A 23777-nucleotide genomic window follows, 5' to 3' on the forward strand; every position below is an offset into this window, starting at 1 on the left:
TAGTGACAGTCTTATTCGGAATGCAAGATATAACTCTATAGTGATATAGTGAAATGATGCATTCCTTTCAATTGTGAAAAAATAAAGCCTATACTCTGTAATGCATTTGTTAACCTTTCATAAGAAAATATTTTAGACCTTTATTAATCAACGTTTATGCCTACTATCATTTATGTACTTTCTGTGTGTTATCTCAGAGTGCTAAACTCTCTACTTTCATTGCTCCATTTAATTCCCACAATAACTTTATTCACTTGTATTATTATTTCTAATTTACAGACAAAGAAGCCAATATCCCATTCAGTTAATGTGAAGCAGAGCTGGAATTCAAATTAAGGGCTTTGTAATAATAAAAGCTTTGTTCCTAAACAACTTCCTAGAAGTACAATGTGCAGTATTAAAGCTCTGGGACATTGATTCTTTAGTAGAATATTGGTTCCATCATTTAAAATCTCCGTAATTAGAGGCACATTACTCAACCTCCCTAAACCTCAATTTTCTCATCTCTAAGTGGAAATTATTTTCCTTATGAAATCCTATAATGATTAGCAACATGTAAGGAAAGCAAAGTTAGTACTTTCCAGTATGTAATATTTGCTGAATCAAATTTTTATTATGCTCTCAATGCTCATTTTATGCTTTAATATGCTTATAAGAAAATATTATCTACTCTGTAATAAATCACCACATTTGGCAATGTTTCCATTTTTCTAAACATAGTGGAGAATCATATAATTTCAGTCATCTTACAAGAATATGTCTATATATTTAATACAATAAAATTCAACAGACTTTCTCTTTAATTTCTGTTTTTTCTTTCATCTTGTTTTTGAAAAATTGAGTATTCATAAAATTGGACATTTATATTTTTTATCCTTACAAAAAAATACTTTCTGAAACACGGGGTTATTTGTCTTGTCATGTACCATTATATCAAGTCTCTAAGAGATGCCAACATTTGTTATATGAGATAAAGGCTAGTTTCCATTTGATGGGAAGGGTACTGTGTGGCTCATTATGCTGACTGAAAGACAGGACATTATCTAGTGCAGCATACACCCTTATCTGTCCAATTACTTAATGTTAAGATCACAAGGCACGGTTGGGTATATTCTTTGGTTACAGACAAGTGCATTATAAAATGGATGGTCCCAAATGAAGAATTAGAAGATGTGTTTGTAACCCATTTAATTTTGACTGTAAATGAGAGATAACAAAAGCATCCTTCAAAGTGATGTGTCATTGTAAGACCAAACCCTTATGGCTAATAGCTCTTCAGGTACAGTTGGCAAGTCAGTATCCTAAAATGGTATACTCAGGTTTGCTTTGAAAGCTTTTGCCATTTATTTACCAGACACAACTAAGAAGGAAAAGAGAAAAAATACTATAACACTGGAATCAACACTTTCATACCTTGTTTAGAACTTTAATTTCATGTCCAATGAAGCTATTCTGCTCTTTCATATACTTTTATTTTTTAGATATGTTTGATAAAGGAGAAGAATGGTATAAAGAACATATTTAAGAGCCAGTAAGATGCTATATTAAATTCAGTAGCTGTCACTAATAATACAATAGAAAAATCTTGTTTTAAAAGTGCTAACCTGAGTATCCAGTTAGGTGTGATATATAAAAATCCTTTCGAAGTTCTAGATGAGTCTTAATACACTGGGCTTTCTTACATTCATTCATACTTTCATCTGGTCCTTCCCTCATACTTCAGTTGATAAAGAATCTGCAGTTCAGGAGACCCCAGTTGTAGAAGGGATAGGCTACCCACTCCAGTATTCTTGGGCTTTGCTTACGGCTCAGCTGGTTAAGAATCCACCTGCAATGTGGGAGACCTGGGTTGGATCCCTCGGTTGGGAAGATCCCCTGGAGAAGGAAAAGGCCACTTACTCCAGTATTCCGGTCTGGAGAATTCCATGGACTATACAGTCCATGGGGTCACACAGAGTTGGACACGACTGAGCGACTTTCACTTCATACATTCATCCAGCAAACTGTTACTGGGGATTTTTTAATACATTGTAGATATTTAACATATGAGTTAAAACTAGTTGTACATATTTAGCTTGTACTATATTAGCATCTTCAGGACTGAAATCAGATTTTATTCATATTGTAACTTTAGTGCTTATGACAGCATAGTTACTTAAAATTATTTGTAGGAAAAGAGAGGAACAAGAAGGAAAAGAGGATGGGTCTGGAAATTGTAAGTGAATAGAGGATAATGAAAAGAAAAGTAGTGATCAAAGCTACAGTGATAATTGTATATTAAAATTTAGACAAATCCATTAATAAATGCAATTTATTTTGTTCAAAATAAAGTTAAAATATGCATTAGATGCTTTTGTTTTTAATACAGTGAGATAAACTGGGAAGTGTTCATTCTTTCACTTAAATGAAATATCCATAATTGGTCTGAGTTCTTTATATTAATAATAAATTTACTATTTATCATGATTATTTCAGTTTGTAGCATTCTTTTCTGCCCATCTGAACTTTCCCCAGATTACTTGTTTTTAGACTAACATCCCAATGAGAAATTAACAAATTTACTCTGTTACGTGCTTTTAAATTTCCTGTTTGACAGCAAAATTTAGATTAATAAGCAAACAACAAATTTGGCCTGATAAGCCCTAAAGACATTAATATTTTTGTGAACTATCTCAGACCCTATATCTCTTTTATCTGATGCGTGTGTGCTAGATTGCTTCAGTTTTGTCAGACTCTTTGCAACGCTACGGACCATAGCCTGCCAGGCTTCTCTGTCATGGGATTCTCCAGACAAGAATACTAGAGTGGGTCACCATGGCCTCCCCCAGGGGATCGTCCTCACCTGCAAAGAGCATCAATTTAACATGGCAGATGCATTAAAATTGTTAACAATATGCCCCACCATCAGAACAGTAGATCATGAGTTATGGGCAACTCATTTGAATATCCAAACATGCAGTTCATTTGATTTTATTAATTTTTTGACTTTATTAACTTTATTAATATCTTCAGAAAGAAAACATATTTACAGATAGACTAAAAGCAGATGTAAGACTTTAATTGCTTTGTTTATCTAGACTCTAGAGTATTACTTGCTATTTTGAATTTCTTACTAAAAAATTTGTTTTAAATCACAAAGAAATTCTGATGCAAATTAAAATAAGAAGCTATTGGGTTAGCCAGGAAGTTTATTCAAGTTTTTCTGGATGATATTATGGAAAAACCCAAATGATCTTTTTTGATCAACCCAATATATCCATGTTAACTTTATCTCTGTAAAAATAGCTATTTAAATTAAAGCAATAATTAACAAGAACTGAATAATCAGTATATTCTAAGTCAAGAGCCTCTATTCCATGATTTTTATAATTTAGAATTATGTCCCAAGGTGATTTGCATATTGTTAAATAAAATGCTACAGTCCCCAAAGGTACTTCTATGCAAATTATTTAAGTGCTAAATCTAAAAGTAAAATTGACAGCATTAGTTTCATAACATAGGAAAGATGAATCAGGGTATTGGCTTGATTTTCTTTTTAAATATTTTCTAGATCTACAACTAAAATTCAAAGTCATCCTATAAGCATCAACAAAGAATCCCTGTTAGACTGAAATCATGGCAAAAGCATGAGTTAAAAAACCTCATTACCTTTAATTGTTTGTTTGTGATTAATTCAAGAACTTTATATTTATCCAAAATATTTATTAAAATTATTTGTAATGATTTATCATTAAGAGAATGCCTAGTTTGTTCACTGTTAAATGCCCTGGAGCCTAAAGTTAAATAAACTTCCTTGTGCTCAGGGTAATTTACTTCTCTGAACAGAATCACTATTTGGCCAAGTCCTCCTGTTTCTGCAGGACTAAATATAAGTACAGAACAGCTAGTTGCTCAGATTCATGTCAGATGTGTAGGTTATATGTCCAATTCCCTTGTGAAAAAAATGTCCCTTAGCTGCTAAATTTACAACTGAACATTCAAAGCTCAAAGGAAATTAAACCAATTATTATTCCAAGTAATGTATATGACACTCTATTAAGAGATACAGCTACCTTTATTTCTGGGTGTTTCTTTGTCTTGTTTTCAGCATATTGAACTCGATGGATGATCTTTGAAGAGCAAAATTATCTTTAAAATAAGTGTTATGAAATGGGAAAAACATTCACTATAACATAAGCAGACTCTATTTTTAGATCTTTTCTAAATAAGAAAGGTTCATATTGATTATAATAAAAAGGATTATAGTGAAATGCTTTGGCAAATAATACTTGCCCTGATGAAGGCAATACCTGATTCAACAAATTTCAGTATAATAAATTATTTTGGAGTTACTTTTGAAACTATTTGCCCGTCACCACAATATTTATACTTAAACACACAAAATTTGATTTATTCATTGATTGCAAGACAACATGCTTTTTGTTTCTCTATAGCACATAAGAGTTTAGGCTTCAGAACATGAGTTACGGAGTTTAAAGAATTTCCAAGAGTATTCTAATGTTTCAGCTTTCAATATGTGTAAGGTATAGTTCCAGACGAGGCAATGAAGAAAGGAAGATGACCTTAATGGAGACAGATTACCTTTATTCAGGCAAGGAGGGACAATAGTCGGTCTAACGACCAGGCTGAGCGCGTGCGGGACTAGGGAGGCTTCATATTTAAGGCGAGGTTTTGCAGAAGTGATTCGGGAAGATTTAGTCAGGTGGGGCATTCTGGGTAATCTTTAGCTGAGAAGGCAGGGGCGGCAGGGCGGGCAGGGTTCCGGGCAGGCGGGGTTCCGGGCAGCGGGTGGGGGGTCCCAGGCTGATGCAGTCTGCCGTGAGTATCAGGGTGGGACTTAAAGTTTAGTTTTGCCATCTCCGAAGTCAGATGGTTCAGCAAGGGCCCTTGAGGTTATCTTCTTTTCTAGGCATGAGGACTCCTTTAATATGTATTTCATCTAAAGTGCTATAAGTAAATTATCTTTTAACACCCCCATGCACTAAATTTAATTTCTAACTCTTATGTGGTGGCAGTTGAATAAAAAAGCTCTCAAACTTCACATTAATTTCTTAATCTGGAAAGTAAACCATATAATTTTATAGATATAAAAAATAGCTTCTATTTTGTTTGTTTCTGTATAATTACTATACATAGTTCAGCAAAGAATTTTCATGACTAACATAGAGGAAATTTTGAAGTATTTGAGAATCACAGTTACATTAGGATCTGTAAATAAATACTCTCTCCAAGGTGTTGCTGTTTCCTTTTGAGAGGACTATTTGGAAAGTCAAGGAAGAAATGACATTTCATCTGTTCTTTAAAATGTTAAGAGAACTGGGAATAATATCTCAGACTGAGTCATAGCAGTTGTGTGGGACAATGTGTGTTCTCAGTAAAGACACAGTCTTCTTCCATGTAGCTGGGTAGCTGGTCTCCAAGGGCTTGAAGTACAGGAATAAACTGCTTTAATATTTATCTGTACAACTCCAATTAGATGCAAATCCAATAAGATGTAGCCTACAATAAGACAGTATTTAATTTTATTTTTTAGACATGTTCAACTGTTCTGTAATCTGTGGACTATAGGTTTTCAAATAAATAAAACATGGGAAGGCAAATCTGCTTCCACTATCTTTTGTTGAAGTAAACCAGCACATTCATTTTGTCCATGAGATTTCCCAGACAGAAATACTGAAGTGGGTTGCCATTTCCTTCTCCAGGGGATCTTCCCAACCTAGGGATTGAATCCACATCTTCTGCATTGTAGGCAGATTCTTTACCAGTGAGCCACCTACAAATCTGATAATATATAGCACACATCCTGAAGGACTTCCAAGGAGAGAGAATAACTTGGAGAAAAACAAAGAAGCCATTGGACTTGGTAGTTAAAAGCAATTTTGTGATTTTTGAGAGAGTGATTTCAGTAATATGAAGACATAGAAAACAGATTATGCATCATTAAAAAGTGATTATAGAGTGAAGTACAAAAATAATCATGTATCAGTTCTTCTTTGCACCTCAGTGACAGGAAAGGGTAAGATGGCTTGGAGGTTAAGTGTAAAGCAGTATTATAGGATGATTTTTAAGGCTGAGAATTTACAAAGGATAGTCACTACAGTAGAGAGACTGAAAAATCGAATGATGTTATAAAAAGATAGAAGTAAGGGAGAAGAACCCTGACAGGACAGGGTTCCCGAAGAGATTTAGGCATTGAAAATGAGAACACAAGAACAGTATTAGATTTGTAATGTTTCCAAATATCTTTGGGAAGCACAATCGTATGTTAATGTGCATGTTCCGTTTCTTAAAAGTTATTTGTAGACTGAGGCATGAAACTAACCCAACAGTATGTTGTTAGAAGTTTATAGAGTTCAAAACAAGAGCTGTGAAATATTTTCCCAACAAAATGAGTCCAGTCTTTCAAAGTCATATTAAATGAAAGGACACAGAAAAAAATTTAAAAAGGGAAGGCAAATTTGCTTCACCACCTCTTAGTGAAGGAATCCAGCACATTTCCTGAAGCACTGAACTAATTTTTATTTTGGCAGAAAATCAGATTATTACAGCAAATCTGGGGCATTGTTATTATAATGGAGTGTATCGTGTGCAGCTTGTCTTTCCTAGTAAAAGGAAAAAAAATGTGTATGGTTTCTAAGTGAATAAGAAATCCAACATCAGAAAAAATTACATGGCCTCTCTTTTGTGGTTTTATTTGTTTGTTTCAGCACCTAATGTGGCTCCTTCAGATGTAGGAGGTGGGGGTGGAAGCAACAGAGAACTGACCATAACATGGGCGGTAAGTGTTAAGAAGTTGCACATGTAATTTGTTGCTTTACCTACAGTTAATCTCAAACCCATTTTATTTCCTGAAATAAAAGACAATGCCTCAAAACAAATAAGAATAAATTACTAAAATTAATTTTTTTCTCTAATGCATGCCAGATTTTGCCTAATTTACTATGGCTTAGTGTCCCATTCTTATGCAAAAATAAATTCTTGATGCTATAGTATCTAAAGGCCTAGGCCTAAAAGATTAAATAAACCTTTAATTCTTTCATTTCAGAGACGAATGTACTCTGTACTCACTGTGGCCTGGTAACCCAATTGCAATTCATAATTTTTGCTCTGGACTTTCAAAATTTCAAAGATTCAGTTAAAAAATCTTTTGTATCAGCATCTGTTTTTAAATTGACCCTTGCTCTCTGACTTGAAACTTACTTTCATCAGCACATATAATTTATCATATAGGTCAGTCTTAGAAGTCCCCACAAATGACTTGTTATTAAAGTATCCAAAACATTTTATTAAAATTTTATGACCCAAAGGGAGCTCTATATCAGAGATTATAATGTTTGGAAAATAATGCATCCTAGCTGGATTTTTGAAGTGAAGGAGATATTAGGGATGGGGAAAACTTTGATAACATAAATGTGTCTAAATTAGACATCTGGCATTTATGTAGATAGCATGCTTTATATAGCTCTATGTATCCATTAAATACTTTTAGTATTTAATCTCTGCTGATGATCAAAGAACACAATTAAGACTCCAAAAAAATTCCAAAAATTACAGAAATAACAAATATGTTTTATTCTTTATGCATGTCAAATTAATTTATACAATAAGTGATATTTAGCCAAAGTTGACTTCACTCTGTATTGTATAGTCATATTTTATACTTGTCATTGCATCATATATTAAAGAAGGATTTAGGAAAAAATTGCCTCTTCTTCATTTGAATCTCAAATGATTTGGCAGTTTTAGTGACAGTGTGATACACAAAAAGTGAAGATATTAGAAAATTGGAACATTTTACTTCTTTAGGTTTTATTTTCTCAACATGTGTAGATATCTGCCTCACAATAAGATGAGAAGCTTGTCAAAACATTCAGATTGGAACTCATTTACCATAAATTTGAAATCAAGTCTCTGAGAACAGGACCAGAGAGTCACCACATTCTGAAAGCTTCATAGCTAATTCTGATATGTTAGCCACTCAGTCATGTCTGACTCTTTGAGATACCATGAACTGTAGCCTGCCACGCTCCTCTGTCCATGGAATTCTTCAGGCAAGAATACTGGAATAGGTTACCATTTACTTCTCCAGGGGATCTTCCCAACCCAGGGATTGAACCTGGGTCTCTCACATTGCAGGCAGATTCTTTACCATCTGAGCCACCAGGGAAGCCCATTTCTGATACACTAAATTGCAAAAATTAAGTATAGAACTATCAATAAGAAAAAGAAATGTTTAAAGTCTGGTGGGAATGTTAGGCTATTCTGTTAATAATGTAAAATTATATTATGTACCTCCTTGCAATCATGCTTTACAGTTTCTATATTGTGCAACCAAGAGCAACTTCTTCTTCCTTTGAAATTTGTACATTTACATGCATCCCTGTTTAACATAAGGATATTCAAGCTACTATGTTGTACTTAGTTAAAGGTTTTCCCTCAAGACACTTTAACTGTGATATTTCTGTGTAAAAAGCAAATATATAATGGCTAAAAAAGATTAAATGATGAATACTCAGTAGAATTTGTTTTAAGTCAGAATTTAGGGCTGATTGAACATCTTTATTGAGTAATTGACATGAAATAATAGCTCTAAGAAAATGTAAAACAGAGGTCTTTCTTCAGTATTACAGTCAGACAGGGTGCCTAGCCAGTCACCTGCAGATGGAGGCAATGCTATCTTTTGCTCCTTTCTCCTTCTTTCTTTTTCTGTGACCGGTTTCTACTGTTCGGTTGCAGTACAGATATTCCAGTGTATAGTTAAGTTTCTTATTATAGTCTTTCAACTCTAAAGAAATTCATTAACTTATCCATTGAATAAATACTACTTGAGACTTTGTTTGGGTTTTAAAGAGGTAAATGAAACTGTCAATAACCCTGTTCTCATGAAACTTACGTTCTACTAGACAAGAAAGACAATAAAATAGACAATAAGTAAATATATAGTGTAGATCATAATAGTGTTAAAGAAGGAAAAATAACTGGGGATGTTTTATATAGATTATTGCACAAAGAATCTTAAAATGGCAGATCCTGTGGCCAGGGAAAGCACCAAGTAGTTTTTTAGCCTTCAGAAAGTGAGGGAAGGGCCTTTTGACTCAGGGAAAGCACTCTTGAAGGAAGAAACTGAAAGTAAAAAGACCCAGAGTGAGAGGTACCCCTCCCCCAGAGTGTTTCAGAAGTAGTGAACTTGGTAAACGAAGTCTCACGTGTTGCAGCTTGTTTGTGCCGAATTTTTGTAGGCAGCTCTCACTTAAGAAATAAAAATGTTTTTACAGAAAGCCTGCTTCCATGTGTAGCATTTTTGTTTGCATATGGTTTTCTCCCTGTTACCTGTATTGCTTAAACCTGTTTAACATTTCAATTTCTATTTAGCCTTTGTCAAGAGAATACCATTATGGCAACAATTTTGGTTACATAGTGGCATTTAAGCCATTTGATGGGGAAGAATGGAAAAAAGTGACAGTTACTAATCCAGATACTGGCCGCTATGTCCATAAAGACGAGACCATGCGCCCTTCCACTGCATTTCAAGTCAAAGTCAAAGCTTTCAACAACAAAGGAGACGGACCCTACAGTCTCACAGCTGTCATCCACTCCGCACAAGACGGTAGGTGAAAGAAAGGCACCACTGACATGATGAGGGATGAAAAATCTGGTTCTCTAGTAGGCATTTTGTTTGCAGTCTTTTCAGTATTATTTTGAGCCAAATCAGCATGTCAATCTCTTTATCTAAATGACAAGAATGTTGCCAAAATCTTTTTCATCCTTTAGATTGTGTTTATGGTAGTTAGTAAATCACCACTTAAATTGTTGGCTCAGCCCTATTCCTGATCTCTTAATTATAATTTTTCAGTCAGAAAATCTCTAGATTTGAGAACCTCAGTGTGCCTGTTCATTCATAAAATTCACTAGTTTACCAACTCTTTAATAATACTAATGATATTTAATTAATAATATAATTTTTGATAAAAATTTCTCCATTTAACTAAAAAATGTGTAATGTAGCATTTATGTAACCTTTTTTTGTCATTACAGTAGCATGTTGATTAGTGTTAGTGTTAGTCGCTCAATTGTGTCCAACTCTTTGCGACTCCACAGACTGTACCCCACCAGACTCCTCTGTCCATGGAATTCTCCAGGCAAGAATACTAGAGTGGGTTGTCATTCCCTTCTCCAGGAGACCTTCCCTACCCAGGGATTGAACCAGGGTCTCCAGCATTGCAGGCAGATTCTTTATCAACAGTAGCATCCTGGAATTTTATTAGAGGGAATTTAGGCATAATTCTATGAAAAAGGGGTCAGAAGGCCAATGTAAGTTTTTTTCTTAAAAATAAAAATATATATGAAAGGGATAAAATTACCAATACTGGTTCTCTGTTTTTCTAGAAACTTTAATTGAACCGATCATGTTCCTAAAGAACTTTATATATGTATGATAAATGATACATAGTTTTAAATGTAATTACACTAATTTCTATGATTTCCTATTTAAGTTACTACATTTTTATTATTTATTTTCCTATTTGAAAAGATAATACTTCCTTATTATACCTTCTACTCGTGTGCATTAGGTAAATAATTAATAACTAAAAGAGAAAGTAGAAATTTTCATTGCTTTCTGACCTAACACATTTGTGCTTGGATAAGTTTCATTTTGCACATGTGTGACAAGCAACAATGGAAGGGTTTTAAAACTCAAAGCTATGTGAAATATTCTCATGATTTCTTAGAGAAAAAGCACTATTTGTTAGTTTACCCAATTTACATTATGTGTGGTCCTCAAGAAACATTTAGCTATCCCTTATAGTTTATGCTCTATAGTCATAGATTTGTTAGCTTTCATATTTGTTAAAAATGTATATAGTCAAATCATTCCATGATCTTTACTTCTAATACAAACATAAACAACTATCTTGTATATGTATCTATGTACACACACTCTTTTTTTGAAAGATAAAACACATAGAAAAACAAGTAGAAATTTCTAAATTTATAATCAATTCTGGACTTTTTAATCCTCGGTAATGAATTTTCCATTTTCAAAACTCGCTCTAATTTGGAGAAATATTATAACTTGACTCAATCTTAATAGTTTGAATGACATATGTACAACTCACAGAGAAAATGAAAATATAAAATATTTTACAAGTTATCTTCTCATCTAGTATCATTCTTAATGTTTTATTTGATGCTAAAGTAATCAGGTAAAGGTCATGCTTGTCATGTCTTTAGTTATGGCCATCTGTATTTAATTACATTTCTTTCCTAAATGTTTCATAAGCCTCATAAAACCTGCATGTGCCAAAACTTGTATAAATGTTCATTTTCTCTTTTACTGCTAAGAAATCAATCATAGTACCACACATTTACCTTTCGGAAAGGTAAGACAACAGTGTTCACATGCAGGACACTTGAGCATAAAAGAGTATTATGTCTTGTTAAGAAAAGACAATAAAAATTGATCACTCCTGATCATTCCTGCTTAAGATTTCCTTAGTTTCTTTGTGTAATTTTTGTAAGGGATATAGAGTACTTTTTTTTTTTACTGAACAGAGGCCTTTTTGATACATATTTGACTTGATGCCCAGTTGGAAGATTAGACTTATAAAAGCTTTCCTGAGCCCAAGAAGCAGTGAATGTCACAACTTGTTTCAAAGGATCTTAAAAAAAAAAACTTAGCTTAAACGTAAAAGAAAAAGAGGAAAGTATTGCTGTGTATCTTTAGCTCATACAAATAGCATGAGAAAGTTGAAAATTAATTGTTAATGAATAATTTTCTGTAAGAAATACCTAATTTCCTATTTTTAATAATATATATAGAGTTGATAAGTTGAACATATTAATAATAAATTTTGATTTGCATTCACAAGCTTTCATAAACAAGTTAATTAAAAGAAATATAAAATATTAGTATGGTTCTTGCTCAAGGATATCAGAGAAATTCTTATGGATTTCCATATTTTGTACAAGTGTGTGTGTACATATGTATGCATATGTGTCTCTATATTAACATTCATATATATGAATATGTGTGTGTGTATATTACTGATAGCCATGACATAAATAAAAATAGAGAAATAAATAATAAAATTTTTTAACTATTTATTTTGGAAATATTAAAACTATTTTAAATACTAAAATATAGTTTCATCCATTCATACAGCAAATGGTGCTATTTGAGTTTCTTAATATAAGCATCTTATGTAAGAATGCATTGTTCTCATCAAATTTCAGCTCCCAGTGAAGCCCCAACAGCAGTAGGAGTAAAAGTCTTATCATCTTCTGAGATATCTGTTCATTGGGAGCATGTTGTAGAAAAAATTGTAGAAAGCTATCAGGTGAGTTCAATTTTTATCAAACTGAAATACATCTACTCATAATTATCAGCATATGTTTTCAAATATGTTGCATCTTTCAATGTGCTGTGTCCTTCTGATTTATGTGACAACACTATATTTTCTGTGTTCAATATGTTGGATATTTGTTAATTAATTATCATGAGTAAAGTGGAGATTTCCAACCAACTTATCTATGAGAGATGTAGAGTCCTATGTGTAAGTAAACAATTGACTGAAATAAAAACTAAAGTAATAAAACTAAGATTTAAACATGATCTTTTGAAACAAATGTTCTCATAACATCTGGTGAATCTCAAGTTTTGGGGAAATCATTTTGGTAATTTAAAATGTTTATCATATTTGACTCAGTAGTTCTACTTCCAAAAGACCCTCCTAAAGAAACACTTCTAAATATGCTAAGTATATATCCCATTATATTATATATGAAGGCAGAAAATTGGCAAACTCAAAATATGTCAAAGGTAACTTCCTTTGAAATAAGTCTTAAAAGAGTAGTAGGAATTAGCCAGCAGGAAAGGGGAGGACTTGTTTTAGTCAAAGGAAATAAGACCTGGGATATTAAAGCTAGTTCAGTTGGGATCTTTATTATGAAATTTAGACTCAATTGTGTAGGAAAATTGAAGTCATCTCATAGCACAAAGACTAAAAATTAAGAACTGACATCATCCTACCTTTACCAATGAGCAAATGGATGTGAAAGTGTTTCAATGGCTTGTCTTAGTTAGCACCAAGGGAAAATGTCAGAGACTGCCTAAAATTCAGATGTCCTGATTCCAAGTGCTATGATTTATGCCAAATCACAGACTCCCTTTATTTTATTCAGTGAGTGGACAGTAACTGACCTTCTGAAGCTGTGGCTGGTGAGCTGCCCACCCAGTCAACTTGCCCTCAGTTCTTGTGCTTTATCATACATCAGTGGAATATTCATTTCATGAGGGTAGCATTTTGTCTCTTTTGCTCTCAGTGTCAAGAACAGTGGGCATATCATAGGCATTACTGAAATATTCACTGAGTGCTGATAGAAATACTAAAGTATGGTCAAATAAAATGCTGCAATCTAACTTTCTCAAGACCATGTAACCACAGGAGCAGCCTAAGGTTTTAAGTTGCAAACACACAACCTAACAGGAAGATTTTTCTTGGTATCATGTGTTATAATTGGGGTAGTTAGATGTCAAAATGTTTTCAGATTATTCTTGCAAACATTTAGCTGAAGATATCATCAAGACTGTGGAGTTATAGAAGTGGACTGTGAAGATCCAATATTCATAACATATTAAACTTCCATTTCAGAGAAGGCAATGGCACCCCACTCCAGTACTCTTGCCTGGAAAATCCCATGGACGGAGGAGCCTGGTGGGCTGCAGTCCATGGGGTCGCTAAGAGTCGGACACGACTGAGCGACTTCACTTTCACTTTTCACTTTCATGCATTGGAGAAGGAAATGGCAACCCACTCCAGTGTTCTTGCCTGGAGAATCCCAGGGATGGGGGAGCCTGGTGGGTTGCCGTCTATGGGGTCGCAGAGAGTCGGACATGACTGAAGTGACTTAGCAGCAGCAAACTTCCATTTACAGCTGGTAGAAAAGAAATGGGAAACAGATAAATTCACTAAATGTTACAAGCCCCTATAATAAACTAGTCTAAGGTATCTTGAGAGAGCACATTAATATTTAGAGTTTTCAAGCCATATTTTACTATTGCTTTCTAAGCAATAAAAGAAAAAAGATTAATGTATACCCCATGCATTATCAAAATGGAGAAGATATATTTTACTTTGTTAAAAACATGCCACTAAAATATATCTTGTCTTTATCAAATAATTATATACTAACTATTTTATAACTTCTGACATGCATATGACAAAGGACATACAAGATAAGAAATGATGCCCTGGTACCAGTGAATTTAGACAGTAATCAGAATATATGCTCTTGATGGGTAAATTAGCTAAATTAAGTTTTGCCAAATTAAATAGTCAGCAAAAAATAATCTTCAAATAATGTTTAACAGCTATGATTCCTCAAATGATAAAAAACTACGCTAGCAAGTTTAGTTTTGTAGATTTCTGGTGTTTAGCAACTCCACACTAGAAAATTATGAGCTTTGTTGGTGAGCATACATGCATTTAATTTCTCAGCTCTGTCACTTAAGAATTCTGTGGAAAATTTATTCAAATTGTCTGAGCCCTAATTTCCTCACCTACAAAGCTGAGAGTAATCACTGCCTCATATCCTTCCATTGTATGGAAGAAATTAAATAACTTGCACTTAATGTCATTCCCTATTTCATGTCATTGGACATTTGAAGAAGACAATGATGATGTTAATAATAACAACTGATAATATTTGTTAATCCTTATTATATTAAAAATTTAATTAAGCTCATCGTATTGAATCCACACAATCACAGGAAATAATACTATTATTTTTTTCCATTTTAAAGATGAAGAACTTGGAGGTTTGAAAACGTTTATCTGAGTAATAATTGGTATATCCTGACTTGAACCTAGGTCTTGCCTCTCCAGAGAATAGTTAAAAGTGCTGGAAGTAAATCACAAAATTATTATTGCCATTTGTTCCTTTTTAAAAAGCCTTTACATTTTTCACACAGAGCCTTGAATATCAAAGAGTCAAGCATGACAGTTTAAAAGAGACAATCCATAACATTTATTCTCCTCTAAGAAAATGTTCTTTATGGGGGAAAATCTTGGCTCACTATAATATGGTTATTGTTTCTGTTTTAAAATATGAAGGAAAAAGTCAATGATTTAACAAGACAGATGATCATGAAAGCTAATACTCCACTGCACTTCCCATGAAAATGTACAATGGGTCTAAATTATAAAGAAACAGAAAAAAAGCAAGTTAATAAAATAAGATAAATGAAAAGCTGTGTGATTGACCCCCATCTCAAGGTTAATTTCCTGAGATTTAAGTGAGAATTGTAGGCAGTTGGATTTAAAAATAAACCCTTGTGGTTTTAAGTTTGTCTTATAGAAAGTTCAAGTTTTATTTTCCTCCCCCCCTCCATCCGCCCCACCTTGGCTAGTTAAAGAGCTCACCACTTCTAACCTTGTTCTTAATTTTCTGCAGTGTAGGTGAACTAGAAGAATTCAAGAAGTGTTTCTTATCAAAGGCATATTAGAACTTTGGGCTCCAGCCCAGGAATCCACAAAAGACTTAGTTTACTTACCCAGCAGGTAAAGAATTCCCTTAATGAAAACAAGCACAATGTGCTATCAGGAATAACAGAAAGCCTCTTAGCAGCTGAATCAGAGATTAATGAAGATGATTGATTATTCTTAAAAGATTATCAATCCTGAGCAGTTTACTCAGATGTCTTAAAGTCAAATTATTGTGGAGAGCAGAAGCTCATGTTAGGAAGTATGGTATTTTCTTATTTGGAGAAGGCATGTATCTTGATCTGATCTCCTAAAAGGAAAGTCAGACACAGATGTAGAAAAAGTTAGTGATTTTGCTGTTGTTATTGTTGCTTATTTATTTGTTTTAAATATGATCCCAGGGAGTACATAAGAAGAAAAAGCAGAATGAACAGAAGAGGGAGAAGCTTGGTTAGAAAAATGCTTTATCATGTCGGCAACCACTGTGGGCAACTGATACTCCATCCCTTGGGATCGTTGAGGAACATCATAAATGTGGTTCAGAACTGACCCACACAGGATGAAAGGGGAAGCTTTCAACCACTATAATTGCCCACAGGTTAAGAATGGCCCCAGGGGCACCACCTCCCCTCCCTGCATGAGCTGCAGGGCAAAGTTCACACTGCAGCATCAAGATTGATACAAGACAGGAAGTGAGAGTTTAGTGGAAATAGTAGAGGAAAAATGCAGGTAGTACTATGGGAAGCTGGTTGAAGCCTGCATAGAACTGTTTAGTTCCTGAACCAATGGCTAGAATAAAAATGAACTTTGAATAGCTCCAAGAGTTGTAAGAATACAGATTTTTAAAGATTTATATTACTGCTCTTCTTAAACCCATAGAATGTACTAATGCATGACTTAGTCTGCGATCTGGATGATATCAAGCTATTATATAACATCTTTTAGAGGTTGAACTTTTTGTTGCAGAACTTCAGTTTTTATTTAAGTAACCATATTTAGATTATTTTCTGGAAAACTGTATTAAATCCATAACAAAAGAACATTCAGTTGTCATGTCCAACTCTTTGTAATCCCATCCATAAATTCTCCAGGCCAGAATACTGGAGTGGGTAGCTTTTCCCTTCTTCAGGGGATTTTCCCAACCCTGGGATTGAACCCAGGTCTCCCACATTGCAGGTGAGTTCTTTACCAGCTGAACCACAAGGGAATCCCAGGAATATTGAAGTGGGTAGTCTACCCCTTTTCCAGAAGATCTTCCTAACCCAGGAATTGAACCGGGGTCTCCTGCATTGCAGGCGAATTCTTTACCAACTGATCTATCAGGAAAACCCATTAGATCTATAACAAAAGAATATTCAGTTATCAGAAGATTTTTTTTTTCATAAAATTTAGAATTTGAAGGAGAGAATTTGGAAATCTGCAACAAAAGTTTACTACTGAAGTAGAAAATAACAATGGAGCAAGTCTAATTTTCAAAAGTGCTAAATGTTTTTAAGCACTAACATAATTGTAACATCTAGGCCTTTATTTATTTATTTATTAAAATTTTTTACATTTCCCTTGGAAGGAATATAACTACTATCTTTATTCAAAAGTGGTGTTGTTGTGGCTCATAAATGTATGGAAAGTATAATTATTCTTTATTAAAAGTATGAGTTAGTCCTTTTTCTGAGGCTTTTCTTTTCAGCTTTCCAATATTGTTATAAAGAGTAAATTTTCTTGGGGTAAAATTATACACAGATTATTCCATCAAAGATATTAGTAATCTATGTGGACTTAAACATTCTGATTTCTATTTTAAAGATTTATGAAGGCAAAAACATGTTTGCTTGGTTCATTACTATATTCCCAGCACCTAACACAGTAGCTGGTACAATGTATATACACAATAAATATTTATTCAATGAATGAATGAGTGCTATACATCAACTGCAGTCCTCTGTACATCGTGTTCAAAATAGTTGATATTCGTCCTCAAGCAATTTATAATCTAGTAATAGTAGAGACCAGTAATGATGTAATTCCATAATTGTTTAATAAACACTAAGATAGATTAACACTAGACAAGGAGTGTTGTACAGATTTTAGGAACATGTAAATAAAGAGTTAAATTTATATAATACCACAGCATGCAATAGAAATAAATACACCATATGTTGCTCTAGCATGTGAAAATGAATTTATGGTCAACTATCCTTAAAGCAAAAACTGCTTCATTTATTTATTTATTTTTATACTAGTTCATTCAGGCTGTCTTTCAGTCTCCCTAGTGATTAGTCAAAAGCATGCATTTGTTCTGCTCCATTACTATGGGTTCACTTCATTCCAAGCAATTTTCTCTCAGGTTAAAGTTGGTTCTTTACCTCAATGGGCAACTCAGGGCGAGGATCAAAATGCAGTCGCCCAAATTGTCTATTTGGAAATTATCTCTAAGTTCATGGCCAATGGCTGGTTCAGATAAAAAAATACAATGCCATATTTTATATAGACTGTTTAATTTAGAATTGTTTGAAAATATTGCAACTTATATGTAAATGCATGATTTGAGTTAAGGAGAGAGCTTATTCAACCAAAATAATTTTGTATCAGATGCTTTCATTAGTAGATGCTTAAAATACTGTATAAGTGTCATTCAAATCTCATATTATAAAATAAGGAAATCAGGGATTATTTTGCACACTCAATAACTCTCTGGGTTCCCTAGTTACCATGGCATAACTAAAGCAATGCCTAAGTTTATTGGGAATTCCAGTGGAGACCGTGTAACATAGATCTGTGTCAAAATCAGATGAATATAGTAATTTGACACTTAGGATATAGATGCAAAGAGTAAATTAAAGACACTTTTGCTCTCTCCTTCTCTATTGCCAAAATGCCTCATGGAATTTTGGGTAAAATGTCAAAAAATTTGTCACTCTTAAGTCCTCATTTTAGTGCTTACTATCTTAGGAATATCTAGTTAAAAATCTTCTCTTTTCCTTTATGGTTTATCACAGAATATGGAAAAGAATATTAAAAAAAATGTATATATATATGCAACTGAGTCACTTTGATGTACAGCAGAGGAGGTTGGCACAACAATATAAATCTACAATGCCTTAAAAAAAAAAGTTTCTCCTCTTTAAACTGTATAGAAAAGTTGTGATATTGGAATGAAGATTGTGAAAGGTGGTCTCAGTCAACAGGCATCCATATAAAAGTACCTGAATCTCAGGGGCTTCAGTTTTGATTGCTGTATAACAAGGTGTTGTTCTTCAGTCACTAAGTGTCTGTGTCCGACTAAGAGTCGTGTCCGACTCTTTGTGACCCCATGGACTGCAGCATTAAACAAGGTAAATGCTACCATTCCAGACTTGTTGAGAAAATAATACATATGAATGATCCTGCTTTAGTACCTGGCATTTCATTGGAATATAAGTGCGCATTTTATTTCTCTTCAGCCAAGGAGTGGAAGAGGCCTTACATGTCACACAGTTCAAATGCCCACTAAAATGTAGGCTGTCTTCCTCCTTCTCAGATGAATGTAGGCGCTGCCTGAATGCTCCCAGCATGAGGAAACTCATGCCTTCACAAGGATACTCCTACCGTCATAAATCTTTTCTCTGCCATCTGACTTTGGAACCACTTGGTATAATTCTACTTCTTCAGTTCTGAGCCATCCTTGGTCAGAGAGCACAAAAGCCAAAGAGATTCTATCAAAACTCTTCAGAAAAAATGTATTGGCCTCAGAAAAAATGAGCACTAGTCAACAAGATAAAAATATATCAAAGGAAACCAATCAGAAATTAGTAACTAGCCTTTTTTTAAAAAAATGTGCTCATTCTACATATAAACCCCATTTTGTTACTGAAGAAATTTGAGCTGTCCAGTTCCATTTTATAATGGCTTCATATGTGTTTATGTAAAAAAATTTCAGAATTATATCAATATTAAATATTATCCCATAGTATTTTGGTTAATTGTGAAATTCAAATCTCATTGTTTTATAGACAGGACATTTAAAATATAAAATAGAGGTAAACTTATAAGCAAGCTTTTATTTTTATTTATAACTTAGATATAATTATGGATTTTTTAACCAAAAATTTATTTGAGGAATGAAAATTATAATTCATGGCTTTAACTTAAAATTTAAGAGCCTATGAAGGCTGTCATTGATATACTGGATGGTAAAAGTAGTCATTTCTAATCACCACATGAATGAAATTTTTTAAAACATTTTAAAGATAAATAATTTCTGCAACCAGTTTTTAGGTATAATATTTCTTTGATAGCTGGTCAAAGAAGATTCTTTTACATACTTCTGAAATAAGCTAGCAAAAAATAATTATGCTAGCCTATTTTAGACCACGTGGTTGTTTTTATCAGTGACCCTCAACAAATTTGCAATCATATAAACAGAAATAAAGCAGAAAACCAATGATATAAATTATTGGGTCAAATGCTTCTAAACAGAGACCAGTTTTATGTTTTAAGAGCAAACCTTATGCAAAGTTTTTTGACTTTTTCTCTTTTTTCATCTGTGTATGGCTATTTCAGGCCTTGAAGTGAGGCTTTAATTTGCTTTTGACATCTTTAATCAGATCTGCATTATATGCTTTGCCATAGTCTAAGACTAATAGAAATGGAACAGCAAGTAACACTTGATAATCTGATGCCCAGCCATCATCAATGGTGTCATAACAAGTTGAAAAGAATTTTTACAACTGAAGTGTCTGAATCATGAAAAAACCTTACTTAACTTGCATGTTTGCAGATTCGGTACTGGGCTTCCCATGACAAAGAAGCAGCCGCACACAGAGTTCAAGTTGCTAGCCAAGAATACTCGGCCAGGCTGGAGAACCTTCTGCCTGACACCCAGTATTTTGTGGAAGTCAGGGCGTGCAATAGTGCAGGGTGTGGACCTCCCAGTGATATGATTGAGACCTTCACCAAGAAAGCACGTGAGTCTCAATATTTGTATTATATACTTGCCAAAATTCCCCATTGATTGAATCATACAGGTACAGGTGAGAGAAATTTACTACTAGCAATCAGCACATTTGGGTTTCAACTTTAGCCTTTAAAATCATATAAGTTTTAAAATACAACAAAAACACACAAAAAACATTGTTAGTTATTGTAGATGAAAAAGTGTGGCAATTACTTTCACATAATTAATATCCATTTCAGAAATAAAATTGCAGGACCTCCTTTTCTAAAGACTATCCACAAAATCTTGCATCATTAGATAATTAGTTTATTATTTTAAACTTGGTTTTATAAGAATGCATCAACAGCATGAGAAAATGAAAATTATGTAATTATTCTATGCTTTGATTTATGTCATCATTATACAATGCAAATGCAAGTTAAATGTTGAAGTGTTATCTTCACTCTCTTATTACTGTATGTTCTCACTGTTAATATATAAGACCTCCTGCCCTGCTCACATTCTGTGCTCATCCTCATCTCCCTGGCTTCACTATGATAGCTCCTTCTTGAAATTAAGTTGAACATATAGAAGAAGAGAATTTATATTCAGAATCCTGGGAAGTTTCACAAGAATCTGAAGACATTATTACCATTAGAGTTTGGAAATTTATTTGGGTGAAAAGATAGTCCTAATGGTTAACAGAGCATGGAGGTAGGATCCAGACTTTAGTATCAAAGAGGGGTTTCAAATTTGTCTCTATCACTTACTCAATTGTGTATTGGTAGACATCAGATCAGATCAGGTCAGTCGCTCACTCGTGTCCAACTCTTTGCGACCACATGAATCGCAGACGCCAGGCCTCCCTGTCCATCACCAACTCCGGGAGTTCACCCAGACTCACATCCATCGAGTCAGTGATGCCATCCAGCCATCTCATCCTCTGTCGTCCCCTTCTCCTCTTGCCCCCACTCCCTCCCAGCATCAGAGTCTTTTCCAATGAGTCAACTCTTCGCACAAGGTGGCCAAAGTACTGGAGTTTCAGCTTTAGCATCATTCCTTCCAAAGAAATCCCAGGGCTAATCTCCTTCAGAATGGACTGGTTGGATCTCCTTGCAGTCCAAGGGACTCGCAAGAGTCTTCTCCAACACCACAGTTCAAAAGCATCAATTCTTCAGCGCTCAACCTTCCTCACAGTCCAACTCTCACATCCATACATGACCACAGGAAACACCATAGCCTTGACTAGATGAATCTTTGTTGGAAAATCTCTCTGCTTTTGAATATGCTATCTAGGTTAGTCATAACTTTCCTTCCAAGGAGTAAGCGTCTTTTAATTTCATGGCTGCAGTCACCATCTGCAGTGATTTTGGAGCCCCCCAAAATAAAGTCTGACACTGTTTCCACTGTTTCCCCATCTATTTCCCATGAAGTGGTGGGACCAGATGCCATGATCTTCGTTTTCTGAATGTTGAGCTTTAAGCCAACTTTTTCACTCTCCACTTTCACTTTCATCAAGAGGCTTTTGAGTTCCTCTTCACTTTCTGCCATAAGGGTGGTGTCATCTGCATATCTGAGGTTATTGATATTTCTCCCGGCAATCTTGATTCCAACTTGTGTTTCTTCCAGTCCAGCGTTTCTCATGATGTACTCTGCATATAAGTTAAATAAACAAAGTGACAATATACAGCCTTGACATACTCCTTTTCCTATTTAGAACCAGTCTGTTGTTCCATGTCCAGTTCTAACTCTTGCTTCCTGATCTGCATACAAATTTCTCAAGAGGCAGATCAGGTGTTCTGTTATTCCCATCTCTTTCAGAATTTTCCACAGTTTATTGTGATCCACACAGTCAAAGGCTTTGGCATAGTCAATAAAGCAGAAATAGATGCTTTTCTGAAACTCTCTTGCTTTTTCCATGATCCAGCAGATGTTGGCAATTTGACCTCTGGTTCCTCTGCCTTTTCTAAAACCAGCTTGAACATCAGGAAGTTCACGGTTCACATATTGCTGAAGCCTGGCTTGGAGAATTTTGAGCATTACTTTACTAGCCTGTGAGATGAGTGCAATTGTGCAGTAGTTTGAGCATTCTTTGGCATTGCCTTTCTTTGGGATTGGAATGAACACTGACCCTTTCCAGTCCTGTGGCCACTGCTGAGTTTTCCAAATTTGCTGGCATATTGAGTGCAGCACTTTCACAGCATCATCTTTCAAGATTTGGAATAGCTCTACTGGAATTCCATCACCTCCACTAGCTTTGTTCGTAATGATGCTTTCTAAGTCCCACTTGACTTCACTTTCCAGGATGCCTGGCTCTAGGTCAGTGATCACATCATCATGATTATCTGGGACATGAAGCTCTTTTTTGTACAGTTCTTCTGTGTATTCTTGCCACCTCTTCTTCACACCTTCTGCTTCTGTTAGGTCCATACCATTTCTGTCCTTTATTGAGCCCATCTTTGCATGAAATGTTCCTTTGCTATCTCTGATTTTCTTGAAGAGATCCCTAGTCTTTCCCATTCTGTTGTTTTCCTCTATTTCTTTGCATTGATTGCTGAAGAAGGCTTTCTTATCTCTTCTTGCTATTCTTTAGAACTCTGCATTCAGATGTTTATATCTTTCCTTTTCTCCTTTGCTTTTCTCTTCTCTTCTTTTCACAGCTATTTCTAAGGCCTCCCCAGACAGCCATTTTGCTTTTCCGCATTTCTTTTCCATGGGGATGGTCTTGATCCCTGTCTCCTCTACAATATCATGAACCTCATTCCTTAGTTCATCAGGCACTCTATCTATCAGATCTAGGCCCTTAAATCTATTTCTCACTTCCACCGTATAATCATAAGGGATTTGATTTAGGTCATACCTGAATGGTGTAGTGGTCTTCCCTACTTTCTTCAGTTTAAGTCTGAATTTGGCAATAAGGAGTTCATGGTCTGAGCCACAGTCAGCTCCTGGTCTTGTTTTTGCTGACTGTATAGAGTTTCTCCATCTTTGGCTGCAAAGAATATAATCAATGATTTCGGTGTTGACCATCTGGTGATGTCCCTGTATAGAGTCTTCTCTTGTGTTGTTGGAAGAGGGTGTTTGTTATGACCAGTGCATTTTCTTGGCAAAACTCTATTAGTCTTTGCCCTGCTTCATTCCGTATTCCAAGGCCAAATTTGCCTGTTACTCCAGGTGTTTCTTGACTTTCTACTTTTGCATTCCAGTCCCCTATAATGAAAAGGACATCTTTTTTGAGTGTTAGTTCTAAAAGGTCTTGTAGGTCTTCATAGAACCGTTCAGCTTCTTCAGCGTTACTGGTTGGGTCATAGACTTGGATTACTGTGATAGTGAATGGTTTGCCTTGGAAACAAACAGAAATCATTCTGTTGTTTTTGGAATTG

At 34.6% G+C, this 23777-nt stretch overlaps 1 protein-coding gene across 2 annotated transcripts in view; it reads left to right on the plus strand.

The window, feature by feature from the left end:
• Window positions 1–23777, plus strand: part of CNTN1 (contactin 1) — a 404810-nt gene that overhangs the window by 328727 nt on the left and 52306 nt on the right. For both annotated transcript variants that reach the window (XM_006055954.4, XM_006055955.4), the window contains exons 18-21: window positions 6708–6778; window positions 9373–9607; window positions 12235–12338; window positions 20239–20425. In XM_006055954.4, coding sequence (XP_006056016.1) covers window positions 6708–6778; window positions 9373–9607; window positions 12235–12338; window positions 20239–20425 — 597 coding nt within the window. The remainder of the gene's footprint in view (window positions 1–6707; window positions 6779–9372; window positions 9608–12234; window positions 12339–20238; window positions 20426–23777) is intronic.

This window comes from Bubalus bubalis, chromosome 4 (genome assembly GCF_019923935.1).
Source record: "Bubalus bubalis isolate 160015118507 breed Murrah chromosome 4, NDDB_SH_1, whole genome shotgun sequence".
Lineage (NCBI taxonomy): Eukaryota > Metazoa > Chordata > Mammalia > Artiodactyla > Bovidae > Bubalus > Bubalus bubalis.